Source organism: Ranitomeya imitator, chromosome 9, assembly GCF_032444005.1.
Source record: "Ranitomeya imitator isolate aRanImi1 chromosome 9, aRanImi1.pri, whole genome shotgun sequence".
Lineage (NCBI taxonomy): Eukaryota > Metazoa > Chordata > Amphibia > Anura > Dendrobatidae > Ranitomeya > Ranitomeya imitator.
The window spans coordinates 66,967,520-66,992,667 of record NC_091290.1 but is presented as its reverse complement, the minus strand read 5'-3'; the positions used below and the strand labels follow the sequence as shown (position 1 = coordinate 66,992,667).

General features: G+C 42.8%; 1 protein-coding gene across 1 annotated transcript in view; it reads right to left on the bottom strand.

Moving 5' to 3' along the window:
- Positions 1 to 25,148, bottom strand: part of BBOX1 (gamma-butyrobetaine hydroxylase 1) — a 458,160-nt gene that overhangs the window by 72,568 nt on the left and 360,444 nt on the right. Inside the window, exon 5 of the mRNA XM_069740409.1 lies at positions 17,768 to 17,873. Within this exon, the coding sequence (XP_069596510.1) occupies positions 17,768 to 17,873 (106 nt within the window). The remainder of the gene's footprint in view (positions 1 to 17,767; positions 17,874 to 25,148) is intronic.

The following is a 25,148-nucleotide window of genomic DNA, read 5'->3' as shown; positions in this document are numbered from 1 at the left end:
TCAAGCTAAAAAAATAATAGGCTTTCTATGGCCCACAATTGGAGAGAGAGAGAGAGATGGCACACCCAGGAGTCAAGACTGGCACACAAGCAGAAAGGGCAATATTAATCTCCCACGGATTTGATTTTTTTTGGTTTTTTTCAGGGAGACTTTAGGAAAAAAAAAATAGAATAAAATGGTTTTTTCAGGAAGAATTTAGAAACCAAATAAAATAAAATGATTTTTTCAGGGAGAATTTAGAAAACAAATAAAACAAAAAAAGGCTTTCTATGGCCCACTGAGTGAGAGATGACGCACACAGGAGTCAGGAGTGGCACACAAGCCCAGAGGCCAATATTTATCTCCCACTGATTGATGTAGTGATTTTTTCAGGTAGATTTTGGAACCCAAATCAAGCTAAAAAAATAATAGGCTTTCTATGGCCCACAATTGGAGAGAGAGAGAGAGATGGCACACCCAGGAGTCAAGACTGGCACACAAGCAGAAAGGGCAATATTAATCTCCCACTGATTTGTTTTTTTTTTTTTTTTTTCAGGGAGACTTTAGGAAAAAAAAAAAATAGAATAAAATGATTTTTTCAGGAAGAATTTAGAAACCAAATAAAATAAAATGATTTTTTCAGGGAGAATTTAAAAAAACAAATAAAACAAAAAAAGGCTTTCTATGGCCCACTGAGTGAGAGATGACGCACACAGGAGTCAGGACTGGCACACAAGCCCAGAGGCCAATATTAATCTCCCACTTTTTTTTTTTTCCAGGGAAAATTTATAAACCCAATAAAAAAAAAAATAAATAAATAGGCTTTCTATGGCCCACTATCTGAGAGAGAGAGATGGCACGCTTAGGACTGGCACACAAGCCCAAAGGCCAATATTAATCTCCCACTGATTGATTTATTGATTTTTTCATGTAGAATTTAGAACCCAAATAAAGCAAAAAAAAAAAAAAAATGGGCTTTCTGTGGCCCACTGAGTGAGTGATGATGCACACAGGAGTCAGGAGTGGCACACAAGCCCTGAGGCCAATATTTTTCTCCCACTGATTGATGTAGTGATTTTTTCAGGTAGATTTTAGAACCAAAATCAAGCAAAAAAATAAATAGGCTTTCTATGGCCCACTGAGTGAGTGATGATGCACACAGGAGTCAAGAGTGGCACACAAGCCCTGAGGCCAATATTTTTCTCCCACTGATTGATGTAGTGATTTTTTCAGGTAGATTTTATAACCCAAATCAAGCAAAAAAATAAATAGGCTTTCTATGGCCCACTGAGTGAGAGATGACACAGACAGGGATGGCACTCTAGCAGAAATGTCAATCTTAATCTCCCACAAAAAAAAAAAAAAAAAACAGGGAGTGTCCTTCAATTACTATCTCCCTGCAGTAATCTCAGCCAGGTATGGCAGGCAGCAATAAGGAGTGGACTGATGCACAAATTAAATAAAAAGTGTGTACAAACCAAAAAGATAGCTGTGCAGAAAGGAAGGAACAAGAGGATTTGTGCTTTGAAAAAAGCAGTTGGTTTGCACAGCGGCGTACACACAGCAATGCAGCTATCAGGGAGCCTTCTAGGGCAGCCCAATGAGCTACAGCGCTGAGGGGGAAAAAAAAAAAATGTAGCTTCCACTGTCCCTGCACACCGAAGGTGGTGTTGGGCAGTGGAAATCGCTACAGCACAAGCGGTTTGGTGGTTAATGGACCCTGCCTAACGCTATCCCTGCTTCTGACGAAGCGGCAGCAACCTCTCCCTAAGCTCAGATCAGCAGCAGTAACATGGCGGTCGGCGGGAACTCCCCTTTATAGCCCCTGTGACGCCGCAGACAGCAAGCCAATCACTGCAATGCCCTTCTCTAAGATGGTGGGGACCAGGACCTATGTCATCACGCTGCCCACACTCTGCGTTTACCTTCATTGGCTGAGAAATGGCGCTTTTCGCGTCATTGAAACGCGACTTTGGCGCGAAAGTCGCGTACCGCATGGCCGACCCCGCACAGGGGTCGGATCGGGTTTCATGAAACCCGACTTTGCCAAAAGTCGGCGACTTTTGAAAATGAACGACCCGTTTCGCTCAACCCTAGTGGCCACACCATGAGTTTATCTCCTTTTATGCCCATAGCAGCCAATGACTCAGAGGTATTCTTTGCAGCATGAGAAGGTGCATTGTCATGCATGAAGATGATTTTGCTCCTGAAGTACGTTTCTGCTTTTTATACCTTGGAAGAACTTTGTGAGTCAGGAACTCTATATACTTTGCAAATGTCATTTTCACACCTTCAGGAACCTTAAAGGGCCCTGCCAGCTGTTTCCCCATAATTCCGGCCCAAAACATGACTCCTCCACCTCCTTGCTGACATCGCAGCCTTGTTGGGATATGGTGGCCATCCACCAACCATCCACTACTCCATCCATCTGGACCATCCAGGGTTGCTCGACACTCATCAGTAAACAAGACTTTTTGAAAATTAGTCTTCATGTATGTCTGAGCCCACTGCAACCGTTTCTGCTTGTGAACACTGCTTAGGGGTGACCAAAGCAAGCCTTTTAAGGATCCTACACCTTGAGGTTCGAGAGAATCCAGAGGCACCAGCAGCTTCAATTATCTGTTTGCTGGTTTGTAATGGCTTTTTAGCAGCTGCTCTCTTAATCCGATGAACTTGCCTGGCAGAAACCTTCCTCATTATTCCTTTATCAGCACGAACACGTCTCAGCTCAGATTCAGCTACAAATCTCTTAACAGTACAATGATCACTCTTAAGTTTTCGGGAAATATCTAATGTTTTCATCCCTGTTTTCATCCCGCTGTCTCTAACATCATGTCCTCCCTCTATCTGAAACTAAACCTGTCAAAAACTGAACTCCTCGTGTTCTCTCCCTCTACTAACCTACCTTTGCCTGACATTGCCATCTCCGTGTGCGGTTCCACCATTACTCCAAAGCAACATGCCCGCTGCCTTGGGGTCATCCTTGATTCTGACCTTTCATTCACCCCCTACATCCGATCACTGGCTCGCTCTTCTTACCTGCATCTCAAAAACATTTCTAGAATTCGCCCTTTTCTTAATTTCGACTCTGCAAAAACTCTGACTGTTTCACTTATTCATTCTCGTCTGGACTATTGTAACTCTCTACTAATCGGTCTCCCTCTTGCAAAACTCTCCCCGCTCCAATCTGTCCTGAATGCTGCAGCCAGGATCATATTCCTCACCAACCGTTACACCGATGCCTCTACCCTGTGCCAGTCATTACACTGGCTACCCATCCACTCCAGAATCCAGTACAAAACTACTACCCTCATCCACAAAGCACTCCATGGCTCAGCACCACCCTACATCTCCTCCCTGGTATCAGTCTACCACCCTACCCGTGCCCTCCGCTCCGCTAATGACCTCAGGTTAGCATCCTCAATAATCAGAACCTCCCACTCCCGTCTCCAAGACTTTACACGTGCTGCGCCGATTCTTTGGAATGCACTACCTAGGTTAATACGATTAATCCCCAATCCCCACAGTTTTAAGCGTGCCCTAAAAACTCATTTGTTCAGACTGGCCTACCGCCTCAATGCATTAACCTAACGATCCCTGTGTGGCCTATTTATAATAAAAAAAAAAAAAAGGTTCCTCGCATCATGTTCTCATACACTTTATGCAGTATTAGCCCTCTGTGTCTGTACTGCTACATACTTAGGCAGGTAACTGGTTCATGCAGCTTTACATGAACACCTGAGCCTTACACTATAGCTGGTCCGAATAACTAAAGCAATTGTTACCATCCACCTCTCGTGTCTCCCCTTTTCCCCATAGTTTGTAAGCTTGCGAGCAGGGCCCTCACTCCTCCTGGTATCTGTTTTGAACTGTATTTCTGTTATGCTGTAATGTCTATTGTCTGTACAAGTCCCCTCTATAATTTGTAAAGCGCTGCGGAATATGTTGGCGCTATATAAATAAAATTATTATTATTATATTATTATTATCCCTTGAAAAAGGCATTGCACTATTTGATGCTTTTCGGCAGCGGGGAGATGCTTTTTCTTTCCCATGTTGCTTGAAAACTGTGGCCTGCACAATATTGTGGAACATAATTGTTAAGAAGTTTTCCTTTAATTAGAATCATCTGGAAAACTAATTATCACATGTTTTTAAGATTGATTTCAGTGATCCATTGAGCCCTGACACAAAATACCATCCATGAGTTTATTTGAAAAACAAAACACTTAAATCTTTATGACACTTAAATCCAATTTGCATAATAATTTTGAACACGGTGTATATATTTTTTATGATTGGCTATTAACTAAAAAATGCTTTTTTTCCGCCAAAAAAATTTGCATTACCATATTTTGAGAGCTATATTTTTCCATATTTCTGCCAACAGAGTAAGGTGAGGGCTTGTTGACATTTTTAATGGTACCATTTTCAGGCACATAACATTTTTTGATCATTTTGCCTCCCAAAAATCGGGATAGAAAGCAAACAAAAAGCAGCAGTTTAGGAACTGTTTTTTTTTTATATGCCGCTCACAGTGTAGCAAAAGTGATATGACAACTTTATTGTTTGGGTCAGTACGATTACAGCAATACCACATTTATATAATTGTTTTGTGCTTTTCCACTTTTACACAATAAAAACAATTTTACAGAAAATCGTAGCACTTGTTCTTGCATGATTGTCATGACGTAAATTTAGATCAGTTTTTGGGAATCCCTTCCCGAATATGTCGTAAACGTATGTCAAATGTCATGAAGGGGTTAAAAAGAAAAGTGTAATCAGAATGTGTTCTACTGTTTAAATCAAGCTCTTTGTTAAATGTATTTATTTTTAATATTTGGTAATTTTTATTTATTTTTCATATGATCTATATTAAAAAATATATGCCTTTTGAAATTTTTACACTGGGGCTATTCTTTCAGGAAATCCACATGTACATTAGCAGACAAATGTGATGTAGAAATACTTATTTGTTGAATGAAGAAATTCCAGAAAATTAAGATACGTTTCAGACAATACCTGACCTTAATCAGTCTGATAATAAAAAATGCAGAAAACCATAAACAAAAAGAAACTATAGAAAACCCCATCATTCAAATCATATCATTAAACAGAACAAAAAAATAGATAACTTCACAGGATGTTATCAATAACATGAATACATCGTGGTGAGAGAAACAATGCAAACTCCAAATTAGCATAACTCTAATGCTTTTTCTAGGACAAACAAAAAAGGGGAACATGAAAATACTGAGAAAAATTTGGAAAATAAATGAAAAGTGGGAGGTGTAATGCTTCTGCAGTGCAGTATAGCGCAACCTCCCCCAGGGGATGCTGGTGAGGGAAGAGAAGTTGCACACACAGCGTAACACCACTGAGCAGCAGCACAAGCACCAACAAGTGGCGAATGAGTGGTCAGACGAGCTGAGTCTGAAACCGTCAGGATGAGAAATATCAGAGGTCACAGCAATACACATGGTCAAATACAAGCCAAAATTATGGCCAGATGGGAGCAGATATAATCGAGATGAGAGACAATAAAAGGTCAGAAGCCAATCTGGGTCAAAAACCAAGAGGTCCAAGAACAGGGAGCGAACACTAAGACAAAGCAGGAAGGCAGGAAAGTGAAGTCACTGGAACAGAGTCCACGGGCAGAGGACAAAACACAATATCAAGAGGTCAGCTGCTCTAGCCTGGAAGCATGAACTATCACTGCCATTTGTCTGCAGGCCACAGCAGACAGAAATAGCCACACCGCACCCAAAATGAGGCAGAGAAGGCTAACTCCCGCATGACCAGACTGGGCAGAAAATAACAAGAAACAATCCCCGGCCTGGATCATGACAGTACCCCTCTCTCAATGGGGGCCACCGGACCCCCAGGTTTCCCTGGATAATGAGTGTGAATAGCCCAGACCAACCGATCTGCATGGACTGAACCCGCCAGCACCCACGACTGGTCCTCAGGACCGTAACCCTTCTAATGGACCAAATACTGAAGAGAACAGCAGAGCATACGGGAATCTACAACCTGTTCCACCTCATACTCGGTCTGACCATCCACCGCTACAGGTGGCGGGTGCGAGGGGGACTCACACGAGGAAGACACTGACGGCTTCAGAAGTGCCTTATGGAACACATTGGGGATCCCCAATAATGAAGGCAGGCACAGGCAAAAGGTCACAGGATTAACCACCTCTAAAATTTCATAAGGACCAATAAACTTGGGACCCAGCTTAGCAGAAGGAATCCTCAAACTTATATACTTGGTGGATAATCATACCTTTTCCCCCACCTGGAAAGCTGGCCCCACCGAACATCGTTTATCTGCAAAAAATTTGTATTTGACCTGAGCCTCCCCAATGTTTATCTGAACATCCCTCCAGACCTCCCTCAACCGCTGAAACGCTGAATCAGCCCCTGAGGGTGAAACCCATAGATGCAAAAGAATGGGGAAGTACCAGTGGATTGGTTGACACGATTATTGAAAGTGAATTCTGCCATGGGTACCGAAGAGCACCAATCATTCTGTCTAAATGTGGCAAGACACCGCAATATCTGTTCCCAAGACTGATTGGTACTATTATCCCAGAATAGAAGAAAGACAGCGAGACCGTATTGCACTTTTGAAGAGAAAAGAACTGAGATGGATTTTTGAGCTTGACACCCTGCATCCTAGGGGAATGAACATAGAGTACCAACAGAGCTGTTGTCTTTAGCATCCGTTTTATATTCTCTGCAGTATCCTTTTTAGTATATTGTTTTTAACTATATTATATACTTTTCTATTCTTGTTTTAGGAGTCTCATTCTTTATGAAATGTAGTATACTTACTCTATTTGTATTGATGATTGCTCGCTTTGGGAGTTCAGCCGACCAAGTAATTTGGACTATATATAATAGACGTTCTCCTCTATATGCAATAGTGTTCTTCACTTTTGAAAATGTGCTGCTATACCCCTTTTCTTTCCTTTTTTCCTTCATCATTTTGTTGCCTTTTTCCTTGAGAGAAGGCTATTGGTTATGTTGGTATGGTTACAGACATGTATAATATCTCCTTAGCCTTTTATCCACATCGTATAATGAGATAAGTGTTTTTTATATGTATTAGATTGTGATAATATGATAAATGCTCGATTTCTCTATATATACATATATATGCTTATATTTATTATTGATGTGTTGGTGCTGTTCTATATAGATTTGCCTGTGCACTTTTTTTTTTTTTTTTTTTTTCATTCTTGCTATCATTGCTTCTTTATCATGAGTTTCCAGGTTTAATGCTAACAGACTCTTGCGCTGCTGGATTCTCTATTGCTGTGGAAGTAAAGACATTAGTAAAGTACATCTGCAGATGTCTGATTATTCCACGATGCACCTGAGTTATGTGGGACATGCGCACTGCTGCCTCTGCCTTTCAAAGTATACGAGCGCTTGGTGAGGACTTGGAGCCTGCGCAGTACCGCTCTTGATTTGGTCCCACACGGACACCGTTTCAGTCAGGCGCAGTGGATATTTTCGTCAGGACAACAAGGAGAGAGGACTGGACCTGCGCAGTTATACACTTTGTATGCTGGAACTTTTTGCGATCACATGACAAGGAACTGTGAATATGATTGGACAGCAGCCGTTCTGAGGTCATCTTAGGGGTTGGCTGGTATCCTGGTTACGGGGAATGCTGCATGTCTGTTGGAGGAACGTCATTTGTTTACAACTGTAAGGTGGGGAAGCTTTCTGTGCTATTGTGGGCTGGATTTCTGACATTAGAGCGATCGGAGCTAGTAGATCTTTGTTAGATTAGATATTGTCATTGTTAAAGTATATGTAATGTGATTTTGATATGTATTTATATGTATATGTCTTTTTACAGTATGGTGCTGTATCCCTATTGGTGTACCGCTAAATAGGGGGTGGTGCTATTTGTATATAATGGTGGTTGGAACATGTGTTACACTGTGCTTGATAAAGGTTAAAAAAAAAAAAAAAAAAAGTGGCGCTGTCTTTCTTCTATTCTGGGATATGGACTTGCAGCCGGGCTGGACCCCTTGGCATTGACTTGCGCCAATATGCGAATGGAAGCTGTATGGACATAGGGTGCGGTTTTTCTCTTTTTGGATTTCTGCATACGATTGGTACTATTAGTCTGACCATTGGTCTCGAGGTAATAAGCCGACAAAAAGGTCAGGCTGATACCCAGCCTTTTTCAAAAAGACCTCCAGAATTTCAACACAAATTGCACTCCTCTATGAGACACCACACTGACAGGCACATTATGCAACTGGACCACATGCTCAATGAACAGTTTTGATAGAGTCTCATCATTAGGAAGACCAGCCAATGGTAGAAAATATGCCAGTTTACTCAACCTATCAACAACTACGCAGATCACGGTTTTGCCATTAGAAGGGGGAACATCGGTGCTAACATCCATGAACAAATGAGTCCACGGTTTATCTGGAATTGTCAGTGGCACCAATTCCCCGGCCGGCCGGTTATGAGAGATTATTTTAGCGTGGGCACAAGTTTTGAAGGAGGACACAAACCCAGTGACGTCAGAAGCCAACGAGGGCCACCAAAACAGCCTAGCAATGGCCTTATGAGTGACCAAGATTCCAGGATGCCCACTCAGAGCCGTGTTATGGAATTCCCGAAGCACCCTTAACCGATACTGGACTGGCACGAAGAACTTATTATTAGGTACGGACAGAGAAACAAGAGATTGGGCCTCACAAATATCATGCTCAAATGCTGAGGAAACCGCAACCACCACCCCTTCGTGCTGAAGAATGGAGGAAGGAGGTTCAGGAGGTTATATTGGATCCAGGCTTTGAGATAAGGCATCAGCCTTCACATTCTTGGACCCCAGCCTGACAGTGATTGAAAACTGAAATCGAGAAAAAAAGTGACCACCTCGCTTATCTCATGGTTAAACGTTTGGCGGACTCGATGTAAGACAGATTCTTGTGATCCGTAATGACAGTGATACGATGGACAGCCCCCTCCAAAAAATGCCTTCATTCTTCAAATGCCAATTTAATGGCCTATAACTTCCAGTTACCCACATCATAATTCCTTTCAGCAGAGGAAAATTATTTAAAAATGAAGGCACAGGGTCTCAAATTAGTTAACGTGGTGGGCCCCTGGGACAACACCCACATCCGAGGTGTCCACCTCCACAATAAACGGTTTATACAAATTAGGTTCAATCAGCATGGGGGTGGACATGAAACAGTTTTTTTTTAAAAAAGAAAATGCCGCCAAAGCTGGAGCTGACCAATTTTTAAGATCAGTCCCCCTTACAAACTAAATCGGTGAGGGGTTTGACCACCTGAGAAAATCCCTTGATGAATATTCTATAGTAATTAGCAAAACTCAGAAAACACTGAAGAACCTTGAGATCTCTGGGTCGCACCGAATCCACAATAGCCTGTACCTTTCTAGGGTCCAAACGGAAACCCCCAGCAGACAAAATGACCCCTAGGAAGGACAATTCTTAAGCAAAAAATGAACACTTATCCAGTTTAGCAAAGAGTTTTCCCTGAGCCTCTCAAGAACCGTACTGTGGTGACCCATGGGACTCTGTTTATCACCCAGATAAGCTACCATGAAGCGCGAAATAAAATCTGAGAAAACATGATTAATATAATTCTGGAACACTGCTAGTACATTAGTCAGACCAAAGGGCATAACCAAATTCTCAAACAAACCCTCAGAGATGAGAAATCCCCTTCCCGCATACGGATAAGATTATTTGCTCCCCTGAGGTCCAGCTTAGAGAACCACCTGGCTCCTGACAATTGATTGTACAAATCAGGTATAAGAGGGAGGGGATAAGTGTTCCTTACTGTGATTTTATTCAAGTCTCGAAAATCGAGGCATGAGCGTAAACCACCATCCTTTTTCTTAACCAAAAAATAACTCCTCCGCCACGGGGGAAACAGATGGCCGAATGTGCACTTTACAAATGCTATCAGAGATATACTCCTTGATAGCAGCCCTTTCAGGGCCAGAGAGATTGTACAGACAGTCCTTGGAATTTGGCACCAGAAGCAAGATCAACAGCACAATCAAATGGGCGGTGTGGTGGTAGAACCTCAACCTCCTTTTCGGAAAACATGTCCTCAAAGTTCTTCAGGTACTCCAGAATACCCTCCTGACTGATGGATGACACAGTAGAAAAGCAACTTCTACTACAAATAGGACCCTATTTAACAATGACCTGAGATTCCCAGTCTATCACAGGATTATGTAACTGTAACCAGGGAACCCCAATACCAGTCCAGATTGTCCAGAACACATCAAAAATTATGTTCCTGGTGCAAGGAACCCACTTTAAGGAGAAACTCCTCTGAGACAAACCTGATGACATTCTTAGCCAGTGGTGTTTTTTCAATGGCAACAATATGAATAGGAATCTCCAGCCTAACTGTCCCTAACTTACACGAGGTCACCAAGTTAGAGTCAATTAAGTTCACGAATGACCCACAGTCCACGAAAGTAGAAGTGGGCATGAAGCAACTCCCACAACTAAGTTCCTCTTCCAACAGTACTGTGGAAAATGAAGAAAAAGGTACCTGGGAGTCTGGGTGACCTCCACGACAGTCACCAAGACTCAGCCATTTGTTAGTCGGTGGGCAGGAGGGGCAATCCTTTCTCCAATGTCCGGGATCTCCACAGTAAAAACACAGCCTTCCTTCACATCGCCGTCTCCTCTCTCTTTGAAGTGTGTGGCTCCCACCTCCATGGGTTCAGATGGTGACAAAACAACAAGATTAGTAGGGAGTAATGGAACCTCTCGCTGTGTAACACCTCTCTCCCTTAGCCTGCAATCCATAAGGATAGCCTGAGTCATAGCCTCCTCCAATGAGCTGAGTGGTGGATGGAGAGCGAGCATCCTTCAGGTGATCCGACAGTCCTCTCCTGAACTGACATCTCAGTGCAGAGTCATCCCAGGACACCTCAGTGGACCATCGACGGAACTCGGAGCAATGCCATTCAGCTGAGAGCTGCCCCTGAAAGAGACTCATTATTGTGTCCTATGCCACTCTGACCCAGTCAGACTCATCAAAAATAAGTCCTAAGGCCTCAAAGAATCTGTCCATAGACACACGCTCAGGGACAGAAGCAGGTGAAAACAAAGCCCATGATTGAGGTCCCTTCCGAAGTAAGCAAATGATTATCCCCACTCGCTGACTCTCATCTCCAGAAGATCGGGGTCTAAGAGAAAACAATAGCTTGCAACCCTCCTTAAACGTATGGAACCTCTCCTTTTCCCCAGGGAAAGTATCTGGGATCCTGACCATAGGTTCAGGAGAGTGCAATGAGGCATCTACTATGTTAGAGTACTTACAGACAGTCTACAAACATTTTACTGTGTCAGAAAGCTCCCTTTGCAGGTGGTTATGAGATGAGATCAAGGCTCTCTGTTCCACGGACAGATCCTGTATCATTTGTGTCAAACTGCCCGTTTGATCCGCTAAGGTTTGGAGTGGATAGATAGAAAGCAGAACAGAGACAAAAAATGCAAAATCCCCTTTAAATGTATGGTCAGTGATAATGTAATGCTGCTGCAGAGCAGTGTCGCGCAACTTCCACCAGGTGATGCTGGTGAGGGAAGAAAGGTTGCACACACCGCGTAACACCACTTAGCAGCAGCAAAAGTGCCACCAAGAGCAAAAAGTGTGGTCATATGAGCCGAGTCAGAAACCATCAGGATGAGAAGTACCAGAGGTCACAGCAATACACGTGGTCAAATACAAGTCAGAAGTCTGAGCCAGATGGGAACAGATATAACCGAGATGTGAGACAGTAAAACAGGTCAAAAGCCAGGCCGAGTCACATACCAAGAGGTCCAAGAACAGGGAGCGAACACTAAGACAAAGCGAGAAGGCAGGAAAGGGAATTCACGGGAATAGAGTACACAGGCAGAGGACAAAACACAATATCAAGGGGTCAGCTGCTCTAGCCTGGAAGCATGAACTATCATTGACATTGGTCTGCAGGCCAGAGCAGACTGAAATAGCCACACCGCACCCAAAATGAGGCAGAGAAGGTTAACCACTGCATGACCAGATCAGGGAGAAAATGAAAAGAAACAAACTCCAGCCTGGATCATGACAGGAGGCAGAAGAGATGACTGCATGCTCGCAAACGCCAGAAGCCTGACAAACAAGATGGAAGAACTAGAAGCAGAAATATCTACAGGTAACTTTGACATAGTGGGAATAACCGAGACATGGTTAGATGAAAGCTATGACTGGGCAGTTAACTTACAGGGTTACAGTCTGTTTAGAAAGGATCGTAAAAATCGGAGAGGAGGAGGGGTTTGTCTCTATGTAAAGTCTTGTCTAAAGTCCACTTTAAGGGAGGATATTAGCGAAGGGAATGAGGATGTCGAGTCCATATGGGTTGAAATTCATGGAGGGAAAAATGGTAACAAAATTCTCATTGGGGTCTGTTACAAACCCCCAAATATAACAGAAAGCATGGAAAGTCTACTTCTAAAGCAGATAGATGAAGCTGCAACCCATAATGAGGTCCTGGTTATGGGGGACTTTAACTACCCGGATATTAACTGGGAAACAGAAACCTGTGAAACCCATAAAGGCAACAGGTTTCTGCTAATAACCAAGAAAAATTATCTTTCACAATTGGTGCAGAATCCAACCAGAGGAGCAGCACTTTTAGACCTAATACTATCTAATAGACCTGACAGAATAACAAATCTGCAGGTGGTTGGGCATTTAGGAAATAGCGACCACAATATTGTGCAGTTTCACCTGTCTTTCACTAGGGGGACTTGTCAGGGAGTCACAAAAACATTGAACTTTAGGAAGGCAAAGTTTGAACAGCTTAGAGATGCCCTTAATCTGGTAGACTGGGACAATATCCTCAGAAATGAGAATACAGATAATAAATGGGAAATGTTTAAGAACATCCTAAATAGGCAGTGTAAGCGGTTTATACCTTGTGGGAATAAAAGGACTAGAAATAGGAAAAACCCAATGTGGCTAAACAAAGAAGTAAGACAGGCAATTAACAGTAAAAAGAAAGCATTTGCACTACTAAAGCAGGATGGCACCATTGAAGCTCTAAAAAACTATAGGGAGAAAAATACTTTATCTAAAAAACTAATTAAAGCTGCCAAAAAGGAAACAGAGAAGCACATTGCTAAGGAGAGTAAAACTAATCCCAAACTGTTCTTCAACTATATCAATAGTAAAAGAATAAAAACTGAAAATGTAGGCCCCTTAAAAAATAGTGAGGAAAGAATGGTTGTAAATGACGAGGAAAAAGCTAACATATTAAACACCTTCTTCTCCACGGTATTCACGGTGGAAAATGAAATGCTAGGTGAAATCCCAAGAAACAATGAAAACCCTATATTAAGGGTCACCAATCTAACCCAAGAAGAGGTGCGAAACCGGCTAAATAAGATTAAAATAGATAAATCTCCAGGTCCGGATGGCATACACCCACGAGTACTAAGAGAACTAAGTAATGTAATAGATAAACCATTATTTCTTATTTTTAGTGACTCTATAGCGACAGGGTCTGTTCCGCAGGACTGGCGCATAGCAAATGTGGTGCCAATATTCAAAAAGGGCTCTAAAAGTGAACCTGGAAATTATAGGCCAGTAAGTCTAACCTCTATTGTTGGTAAAATATTTGAAGGGTTTCTGAGGGATGTTATTCTGGATTATCTCAATGAGAATAACTCTTTAACTCCATATCAGCATGGGTTTATGAGAAATCACTCCTGTCAAACCAATCTAATCAGTTTTTATGAAGAGGTAAGCTATAGACTGGACCACGGTGAGTCATTGGACGTGGTATATCTCGATTTTTCCAAAGCGTTTGATACCGTGCCGCACAAGAGGTTGGTACACAAAATGAGAATGCTTGGTCTGGGGGAAAATGTGTGTAAATGGGTTAGTAACTGGCTTAGTGATAGAAAGCAGAGGGTGGTTATAAATGGTATAGTCTCTAACTGGGTCGCTGTGACCAGTGGGGTACCGCAGGGGTCAGTATTGGGACCTGTTCTCTTCAACATATTCATTAATGATCTGGTAGAAGGTTTACACAGTAAAATATCGATATTTGCAGATGATACAAAACTATGTAAAGCAGTTAATACAAGAGAAGATAGTATTCTGCTACAGATGGATCTGGATAAATTGGAAACTTGGGCTAAAAGGTGGCAGATGAGGTTTAACAATGATAAATGTAAGGTTATACACATGGGAAGAGGGAATCAATATCACCATTACACACTGTACGGGAAACCACTGGGTAAATCTGACAGGGAGAAGGACTTGGGGATCCTAGTTAATGATAAACTTACCTGGAGCAGCCAGTGCCAGGCAGCAGCTGCCAAGGCAAACAGGATCATGGGGTGCATTAAAAGAGGTCTGGATACACATGATGAGAGCATTATACTGCCTCTGTACAAATCCCTAGTTAGACCGCACATGGAGTACTGTGTCCAGTTTTGGGCACCGGTGCTCAGGAAGGATATAATGGAACTAGAGAGAGTACAAAGGAGGGCAACAAAATTAATAAAGGGGATGGGAGAACTACAATACCCAGATAGATTAGCGAAATTAGGATTATTTAGTCTAGAAAAAAGACGACTGAGGGGCGATCTAATAACCATGTATAAGTATATAAGGGGACAATACAAATATCTCGCTGATGATCTGTTTATACCAAGGAAGGTGACGGGCACAAGGGGGCATTCTTTGCGTCTGGAGGAGAGAAGGTTTTTCCACCAACATAGAAGAGGATTCTTTACTGTTAGGGCAGTGAGAATCTGGAATTGCTTGCCTGAGGAGGTGGTGATGGCGAACTCAGTCGAGGGGTTCAAGAGAGGCCTGGATGTCTTCCTGGAGCAGAACAATATTGTATCATACAATTATTAGGTTCTGTAGAAGGACGTAGATCTGGGTAATTATTATGATGGAATATAGGCTGAACTGGATGGACAAATGTCTTTTTTCGGCCTTACTAACTATGTTACTCAGGAGAGGCGGTGCCCTGCATTAGCAGTCCCTAGTTCACATAAAGATAAAGTAGAGAGAGCCTTGTCATTGTGGTATTGTTAGAAGCACTTCCATGCTTTCCTGGGCCTTTTAATTCTTCCTGCCATGAGTTTTCACTAGCACTTCCTGTCCTATCAGTGGACACTGGACACTGCAGACTCCCACAGGGTGCACTTCCACAAAGATCTCCTCTATCCAGATGGTATGAGTTCTGATCCACAGCTATGCAGGGTTGTATTCGGCTCTTTAATCGCTTTAGCCTTCTTTCTGCTAGTCTTGCTTTTCAAAGGGCAGCTGGTCACCTGTCATCCACTGCACCTCTTGCTTCCAACAATACCACTATGACAAGGCTCTCTCTACCTTACCTCTATGTGAATTAGTGACTACTAATAATGCAATGCACTGTCTCTCCTAACTGAGTTTAATTTGGAGTTTGCATTCTTTCTCTCACCATGATGTGTATTGATGCTACTGATGGCATTCTGTGAAGTTGTCATGTTTTTTTTCTCTGTTTATTTAATGACATGGATTGAGTGATGATGTTGTTCTATAGTTTAATTTTGTTTATGACTTTCTGGACTTTTTGTTATGAGAAGGTCAGGTATTGACCGAAACATCTCTTAATTTTCTGGAATTTCTTCATTAAATAAGTTCTTGAATACACCTATATGAGTGCCAAGTATTTCTACATTGCAGCAGACAAATTTGGTTATCCTACTTGAGCACTACCAGAATTTCAAAAGAGTCGTGTTTTCCTAATTCATTAGCAGACAATGAATGACTCCAACTCTATCCTTTGAATTGTAGCATTTAATACAGTAATTGTGTTGCAAAGTTTCCTAACACAACATGATGTAAAAAATAGGTCATTATGAGATTACACATTCCCTTTAAGGAATCAAAGGCACTGGAATTGAGTATTTCTAATTTTCTAATGATCTGAAGGATCTAAAAAATATGATGCGGAGTCACTTGTTAGGGACAAGCCGTGAAGATAGCCCAGCACCTCTGACACCAGACTGTACACTGAGCTGTCAATCTAAGTACTGACGGCTTCAGCACACCCCTGTACCAGATTGGATGGTTGAGCAGTCAGTAACTGCATCCCAGACACGAGTGTATTCAAGACAAAGAATACTCAAGTGATCACAAATATTTTTTCTCTAGAATTGAAGGCCCTCATACACACAGCTAGACACATTTAGATCTATTAAGTCCATGCTGCACTTTTGTGTGTGTGTGTGTGGATTGCCCCCAGACACAGGGCCACGAGTTCTCGGTACCGGGCCTCTCTGGTTCGGTTCTGAGGCTGTCACGGTGGCTAGACCCGGTCCGCGACCCTGCTAAGGGGCGTCCAATAAAAGGGTGATAGGAGTCTGTCAGGTGTTCGTGACGCCACCTGTGGTGTTCGGTCAGGGTGACCGACGCTGCTGTGGGGTCCGCTGGGGTGATGGAATAGCAGCTGGATGGTATACCTTCCCACAGGTGAAGTATGTCCCCAGGGCTTCCCAGTAAGGTAGATGGGGATGGTGTGAGGTGCAGGCAATAATGAGGACACAGGGTTGCAGTCTCTTTACCTCTTTACTGAAGACTTCAGGATCCTCAATCCAGAGCACGTTTAACAGGGCTATCAGAGACCGGCCGGTCTGATGGGCACTTCCAGAGTTTCCCTCGCAGATGGAAATCGTTGCCCACCACTAGCGCCTGTGTGTTGTAGTCCTACCCTGCTGAGCATTCGGAATAGTCCTCACAACTGCTGTTCTCGTTTCATTCGTTCTTTACAGCTCTCTCTCTCTTTAGTTCCAGATGTTGCTAGTTTCTCGTCCCCCAGTATGTTTTGGCTAGGACGCACCCATATGACGGGAAGGCCTGGAGGTCTTCCGGGACCCTAGAGACGCCCCTCTCCCACTGTTGCCCCCTATGTCTTCTTAGGAAATTTAAGGTAGACAGCCAACCTATAATTAACTGTCCTGCGGAGTTTGAAGTAAGGCCTAAAGTCAGTTACTCCCGCGGTGTTCCGGCCACCGGCTACGCGTCTCAGTATGATGTTGCCTCAGTCTCACGGCACGACTCCTACTGGTACTCCATTTTGCTTGATCTCGTTTACACTGTTCCACAATATCCTTCTCTTCTTGTCTCTTTCTTAGGATACCGCCGCAAGGTAGTGCAGGCGCGGCTCCGTAACGTTCTGTTCGCTAGGCACCTGCCAGGTTCCCACGCCTGACAGGGACCCCCCTGTGTCTTCTCCCTGCAACACCCCCTGCCACGGGATGTTGCCTGAATCCAACCCAGTCAGCTTCTGACTAACTTTCTATCCATCCCCTATCTATCCTTCAGTGCCATCAGACGTACCATCACTCCCCTTAGTGGTAGAGTGTCATACTGCAACTACCAGGTCTCTGGGGCGCTGCATGTGTGTGTGTGTGTGTGGGGGGTTTACAACAGGCCTTTCCATAGCTCAGAACCTAAGAGGACAGTGCATGAAACTGGAATTCTGAAATAGCAAAAAAGACATCAGTGTGTCATATTCAGCCCCCTAGTACTCTCTTCTAGGTAAGAACAGTGTGTATGGGGGCAATACACAACACACGGTTGTCTTTTTGTTATTTTTGCTTTTACCTGAACCACTTTCTTATGTTCCTTAGGAGGTGTTGTACGATTGTATTTTTCTTGGTAGAGGGAATAAATTTAATACCATCATGCTTTCAACTCTCCGAAGTATTCCTTAAGCATTAGAGAACTTACCCCAGGAGGATACTGCAGAGCAGGGTAATCAGTATGAAGACTTAGTTTTCCGGATGTATAGGCAACATTATTTGCATCAGTCTTATCTTGAACTTGCCAAGTGTATCTGCGAAAGACAGCTGACATTAATAAGGAATTGGGAAACATGTTTCAATTATGTTGATAACACATGGCGAAGACCCTCCATGATCTGTCCATAAACATTAACAACTGAATTGCAGAGCTTCATCATATAAAGAAGCCAATGGGGAAAATGCATGAAAAAAAACACCAGGTACCAAAAAAGTACCAAAAGTGCAAAAGAAACCCCCATGATAACAGTTTCAGAAAAAAATATACTCCAACGTTTCAGAGAAGATATACTTTAACTATCCGGCCTAGGACTATAGCTGGATACAAGACTAGTCCAGTGCCAGCTAGCTCATTTTTAGGTGATTGACAGGTCTCTTGTAGTGATGAGCGAGTGTACTCGTTGCTCGGGTTGTCCCACACATGCTCGGGTGACCTCCGAGTATTTATGACTGCTCGGAGATTTAGATTTTCATCACGGCAGCTGAATGATTTACAGCTACCAGTCAGGCTGAGTACATGTGGGGGTTGCCTGGTTGCTAGGGAATCCCCACATGTAATCAAGCTGGCTAGTAGCTGTAAATCATTCAACTGCCATGATGAAAACTAAATCTCTGAGCAGTCATAAATACTCAGAAGTCACCTGAGCAACGAATAATAATAATAATCTTTATTTTTATATAGCGCTAACATATTCCGCAGCGCTTTACAGTTTTGCACACATTATCATCGCTGTCCCCAATGGGGCTCACAATCTAAATTCCCTATCAGTATGTCTTTGGAATGTGGGAGGAAACCGGAGTGCCCGGAGGAAACCCACGCAAACACGGAGAGAACATACAAACTCTTTGCAGATGTTGTCCTGGGTGGGATTAGAACCCACACGCTCATCACTAGTCTCTTGATATGTGAGAGATCTGTCAATAATGTTTAGCACTGCTGGGAAGAGCCGGCCTGGGGCAGAGCTAGATGAGTCTCAGATATTTTCAACTATAGTTCCTTTAAAATGCCAGAGTGTTATAGAGAAATATATTTCTTGCTGCAATCATTCAGCCAAGGCTCTGGGCCCAACAGTGCCCATGGTCCCGGGCGGCTCTGCCTTCCTCATGGCGACTCCGCCCCCTTTGCAGCGCTTCTGGCCGGGCCTGTATTGGCTGGCCGTGACCTGCGGCCACTAAATTAGTCCCCGGCTTTTTGCCCAGTAGGCCCAACAGCGCCCATGGTCCCGGACGACTCCGCCCCCTTTACAGCGCTTCTGGCCTGGCCTGTACGGAGTGGGCGGGGACTCGCTCTGCATACTTCCTGGCCTCCCCTGCCCTTTTGTATATGCCCACTGGCTGGCCTCAACCAATGAATATCCGGGACAGACAGACGGAAGTGCCCCTTAGACAATTATATAGATAGATTTCCTGGGCTATTTTAACTTGTAACAACATTTAATATACAGTGCCAAAGGATGAGTGATTGGAAGATGCTATTTTTCTATATATCACTACATGTCCTCTATTGCTCTTTACCTCCGCCATGAGCTGGACAGCAGGAAAGGAAGTTCCTGGCTTCTACATAGAAAGTAGAGCTGAGCAATTCAGCATATGCTGCCCTGGTCTGTAGTCCAGTTCTCTTGAGCAGCCAAAGTCTACCTGGCATCCTTGGCAGCCTATTCAGGCCTCACACTTCGTCATGATTTTTCATGGCTGAGCATGTAATTGAGGCCTGCACGATGTTGGGCCAAAAATGTAGGCCGTGAAGTTGAGACCAGCTGCTCCACAGAGAATCAGACTTGACACTGAGCAAGAGCAGTGTGAATCAAATTGCTAATTTTTAAAGAGTTGCACAGTAATCGGACATCCCCTTCCAGTCCCTATGTTTCACCCTTTCTCCCTCCGGATGCATGTGATTTGTTCCAAGGTATGAAACATGAAGCCAACGCTGATTGACCGCAGGGACCACATGACAGTACAATATCACACAATCCCCACGAAAGCCAGAGCTGGAACAGGAGGTGAGTATAAGTGGTATTATTTTACAATGAGGAAACATGGGAAATGAGTAAGGGATGTCTGAGTAGTGGATAATCCCTTTAATAGAAAGCAATTTACAACTTCCAGGAATTCTTTTTTCCTTTTATACAGAATTTATTGTTTTATGTCTATTATCTAATTGCACATTTTTCCTACATTCTGTTTGCTTTTTGGAGTTTTCTTGTGAGGTGGGTACAGGGGGGAGTTGACGTCTAAGGGCTTTACAAACTATTATTAGTTTTCTATTTATTACTAGAATTCCATTTATGGTCTCCTCCTGTTACAATAGCTTGGTCTTACAAAAGTTGTCCTGGAACCAATTAACATTACAATTTGGGAGTCCACTGTACAAATTTAATTTTAATGGTCTAAATGTAAAGTTCTCTTTCAAGATTCTCTGTCTTCCGACTATACATCAGTTTTTCATCTGTATACATGGGTCTCTCTGATTATGGAGTGATACTCATCTGGTGTATAGTATGTGTTCCAGATTACTTTTCAAACTCTATCTTGACACCATGATACCTAACAGACAAAAGAGTCAAAATATTGACTGCTCTCGTCTTGTAGAAAAAGAATGGGTATTTGGCTTTGAAGCTGATATCTGGTTGTCAGAGTCGCTTTGTTCATGTTACAAGGGAGATGGCATTGAAGCATTTGTCGGCTTTAATGGGAGCAATCTTTGCCTCCAATATAGAAAATCCATTATTTCTGTGTTATGGAATATAAACTACACATTCCAAGTGTTCACGATTTCTGCTGCGTGTATTAACCCCTACATCGCAAGGTAATTTCTCTAATTTGCACTTTAATTTTTCTCTACTCTTTTTCTAAAAGCCATAACTTCTTTATTTCCTAAATTAACGCTCTTTTGTGATTTTGAACTACAATATTAATTTTATCATATACAGTAAAGCACTTAAAAACGGAGTGGGGTGAAATGTTGAAAAAAAATTATGCAGTTTTGTTATGGGTTTTATAGTGTTATTGTAACTTCTAACAAAGTTGAATATTTACCAAGGGTATATATAACAGCTTACCAAGGCAAACCCTAACAAAATATAACTTTTAATATATAAGTGAATAAAATAGTACCAAAATGTGGGTATCCCCCAACTGTAAATTCCTTCATATCTAGGGCTAAAAAATCCTAGGGAGAAGAATTATCGCTATATCTCCTCTGATGTACGATTACCTAATACACTATCAATGATAGCAAATGATTATTAACAGCCTCTGTTGTCACAGATATAGAATTACAGAGGTAAGCCCAAAATTAGACCTCACAAACCAAAAACACATAGATAGCACATAGAAGTGATAAAAATGTAACTGTGCTCATATATCGCAACAGTCTCACTCAGCCGATGTGTGCAAATGAGTGACCTGTCCCTGGATAACACTCTAACTGGGCACCTACCTAGATGTGGAGGTTGGCACCATAAGAAATACGAGAATGGTGCCCCCACTCATGCGACAGCTGTCCCTAATCTCCTAAGGCCTCTTTCACACTTCAGTTAAGTAAAAAGGGCAGCACACTGCAGCGCCAAAACATGCAAACTTGAAAACACGAAATTTGAACTGCATTACTGCACTAGAAATATGAAAAATGAGAGCTTTTAGCGCATAAAAATGGCCATATTTATGTGTACCTCGTAGCCACTTTACGGCATCTCTCTTATACGAGGTCCTACGCTTGACCTACCTCGCTGAGAATAAACGTCTCCATCTGAATGGGTACATGTGAAACCTCTTCTTGGACTCAAATTCTCTCTTTCTGTGGAGGGGTATTGGACCTACTATAATTAAAACACCTGTGGCTAGGAGGCGGGGAGTGCACGATCAGAAGGCTAAAGAATACATTTCAAAAACCTGACCTGCACATCCAAACATAGACTGAGTGTGAACAGGTGCTGCCCTTTTTACTTAACTATATACGAGTTGGCGACTCTGGGTTCAGCACCTGTTCACACTCAGTCTATGTTTGGATGTGCAGGTCAGGTTTTTGAAATGTATTCTTTAGCCTTCTGATCGTGCACTCCCCGCCTCCTAGCCACAGGTGTTTTAATTATAGTAGGTCCAATACCCCTCCACAGAAAGAGAGAATTTGAGTCCAAGAAGAGGTTTCACATGTACCCATTCAGATGGAGACGTTTATTCTCAGCGAGGTAGGTCAAGCGTAGGACCTCGTATAAGAGAGATGCCGTAAAGTGGCTACGAGGTACACATAAATATGGCCATTTTTATGCGCTAAAAGCTCTCATTTTTCATATTTCTAGTGCAGTAATGCAGTTCAAATTTCGTGTTTTCAAGTTTGCATGTTTTGGCGCTGCAGTGTGCTGCCCTTTTTACTTAACTATATACGAGTTGGCGACTCTGGGTTCAGCACCTGTTCACACTCAGTCTATGTTTGGATGTGCAGGTCAGGTTTTTGAAATGTATTCTTTAGCCTTCTGATCGTGCACTCCCCGCCTCCTAGCCACAGGTGTTTTAATTATAGTAGGTCCAATACCCCTCCACAGAAAGAGAGAATTTGAGTCCAAGAAGAGGTTTCACATGTACCCATTCAGATGGAGATGTTTATTCTCAGCGAGGTAGGTCAAGCGTAGGACCTCGTATAAGAGAGATGCCGTAAAGTGGCTACGAGGTACACATAAATATGGCCATTTTTATGCGCTAAAAGCTCTCATTTTTCATATTTCTAGTGCAGTAATGCAGTTCAAATTTCGTGTTTTCAAGTTTGCATGTTTTGGCGCTGCAGTGTGCTGCCCTTTTTACTTAACTATATACGAGTTGGCGACTCTGGGTTCAGCACCTGTTCACACTCAGTCTATGTTTGGATGTGCAGGTCAGGTTTTTGAAATGTATTCTTTAGCCTTCTGATCGTGCACTCCCCGCCTCCTAGCCACAGGTGTTTTAATTATAGTAGGTCCAATACCCCTCCACAGAAAGAGAGAATTTGAGTCCAAGAAGAGGTTTCACATGTACCCATTCAGATGGAGACGTTTATTCTCAGCGAGGTAGGTCAAGCGTAGGACCTCGTATAAGAGAGATGCCGTAAAGTGGCTACGAGGTACACATAAATATGGCCATTTTTATGCGCTAAAAGCTCTCATTTTTCATATTTCTAGTGCAGTAATGCAGTTCAAATTTCGTGTTTTCAAGTTTGCATGTTTTGGCGCTGCAGTGTGCTGCCCTTTTTACTTAACTATATACGAGTTGGCGACTCTGGGTTCAGCACCTGTTCACACTCAGTCTATGTTTGGATGTGCAGGTCAGGTTTTTGAAATGTATTCTTTAGCCTTCTGATCGTGCACTCCCCGCCTCCTAGCCACAGGTGTTTTAATTATAGTAGGTCCAATACCCCTCCACAGAAAGAGAGAATTTGAGTCCAAGAAGAGGTTTCACATGTACCCATTCAGATGGAGACGTTTATTCTCAGCGAGGTAGGTCAAGCATAGGACCTCGTATAAGAGAGATGCCGTAAAGTGGCTACGAGGTACACATAAATATGGCCATTTTTATGCGCTAAAAGCTCTCATTTTTCATATTTCTAGTGCAGTAATGCAGTTCAAATTTCGTGTTTTCAAGTTTGCATGTTTTGGCGCTGCAGTGTGCTGCCCTTTTTACTTAACTATATACGAGTTGGCGACTCTGGGTTCAGCACCTGTTCACACTCAGTCTATGTTTGGATGTGCAGGTCAGGTTTTTGAAATGTATTCTTTAGCCTTCTGATCGTGCACTCCCCGCCTCCTAGCCACAGGTGTTTTAATTATAGTAGGTCCAATACCCCTCCACAGAAAGAGAGAATTTGAGTCCAAGAAGAGGTTTCACATGTACCCATTCAGATGGAGATGTTTATTCTCAGCGAGGTAGGTCAAGCGTAGGACCTCGTATAAGAGAGATGCCGTAAAGTGGCTACGAGGTACACATAAATATGGCCATTTTTATGCGCTAAAAGCTCTCATTTTTCATATTTCTAGTGTAGTAATGCAGTTCAAATTTCGTGTTTTCAAGTTTGCATGTTTTGGCGCTGCAGTGTGCTGCCCTTTTTACTTAACTATATACGAGTTGGCGACTCTGGGTTCAGCACCTGTTCACACTCAGTCTATGTTTGGATGTGCAGGTCAGGTTTTTGAAATGTATTCTTTAGCCTTCTGATCGTGCACTCCCCACCTCCTAGCCACAGGTGTTTTAATTATAGTAGGTCCAATACCCCTCCACAGAAAGAGAGAATTTGAGTCCAAGAAGAGGTTTCACATGTACCCATTCAGATGGAGACGTTTATTCTCAGCGAGGTAGGTCAAGCGTAGGACCTCGTATAAGAGAGATGCCGTAAAGTGGCTACGAGGTACACATAAATATGGCCATTTTTATGCGCTAAAAGCTCTCATTTTTCATATTTCTAGTGCAGTAATGCAGTTCAAATTTCGTGTTTTCAAGTTTGCATGTTTTGGCGCTGCAGTGTGCTGCCCTTTTTACTTAACTATATACGAGTTGGCGACTCTGGGTTCAGCACCTGTTCACACTCAGTCTATGTTTGGATGTGCAGGTCAGGTTTTTGAAATGTATTCTTTAGCCTTCTGATCGTGCACTCCCCGCCTCCTAGCCACAGGTGTTTTAATTATAGTAGGTCCAATACCCCTCCACAGAAAGAGAGAATTTGAGTCCAAGAAGAGGTTTCACATGTACCCATTCAGATGGAGATGTTTATTCTCAGCGAGGTAGGTCAAGCGTAGGACCTCGTATAAGAGAGATGCCGTAAAGTGGCTACGAGGTACACATAAATATGGCCATTTTTATGCGCTAAAAGCTCTCATTTTTCATATTTCTAGTGCAGTAATGCAGTTCAAATTTCGTGTTTTCAAGTTTGCATGTTTTGGCGCTGCAGTGTGCTGCCCTTTTTACTTAACTATATACGAGTTGGCGACTCTGGGTTCAGCACCTGTTCACACTCAGTCTATGTTTGGATGTGCAGGTCAGGTTTTTGAAATGTATTCTTTAGCCTTCTGATCGTGCACTCCCCGCCTCCTAGCCACAGGTGTTTTAATTATAGTAGGTCTAATACCCCTCCACAGAAAGAGAGAATTTGAGTCCAAGAAGAGGTTTCACATGTACCCATTCAGATGGAGATGTTTATTCTCAGCGAGGTAGGTCAAGCGTAGGACCTCGTATAAGAGAGATGCCGTAAAGTGGCTACGAGGTACACATAAATATCGCCATTTTTATGCGCTAAAAGCTCTCATTTTTCATATTTCTAGTGCAGTAATGCAGTTCAAATTTCGTGTTTT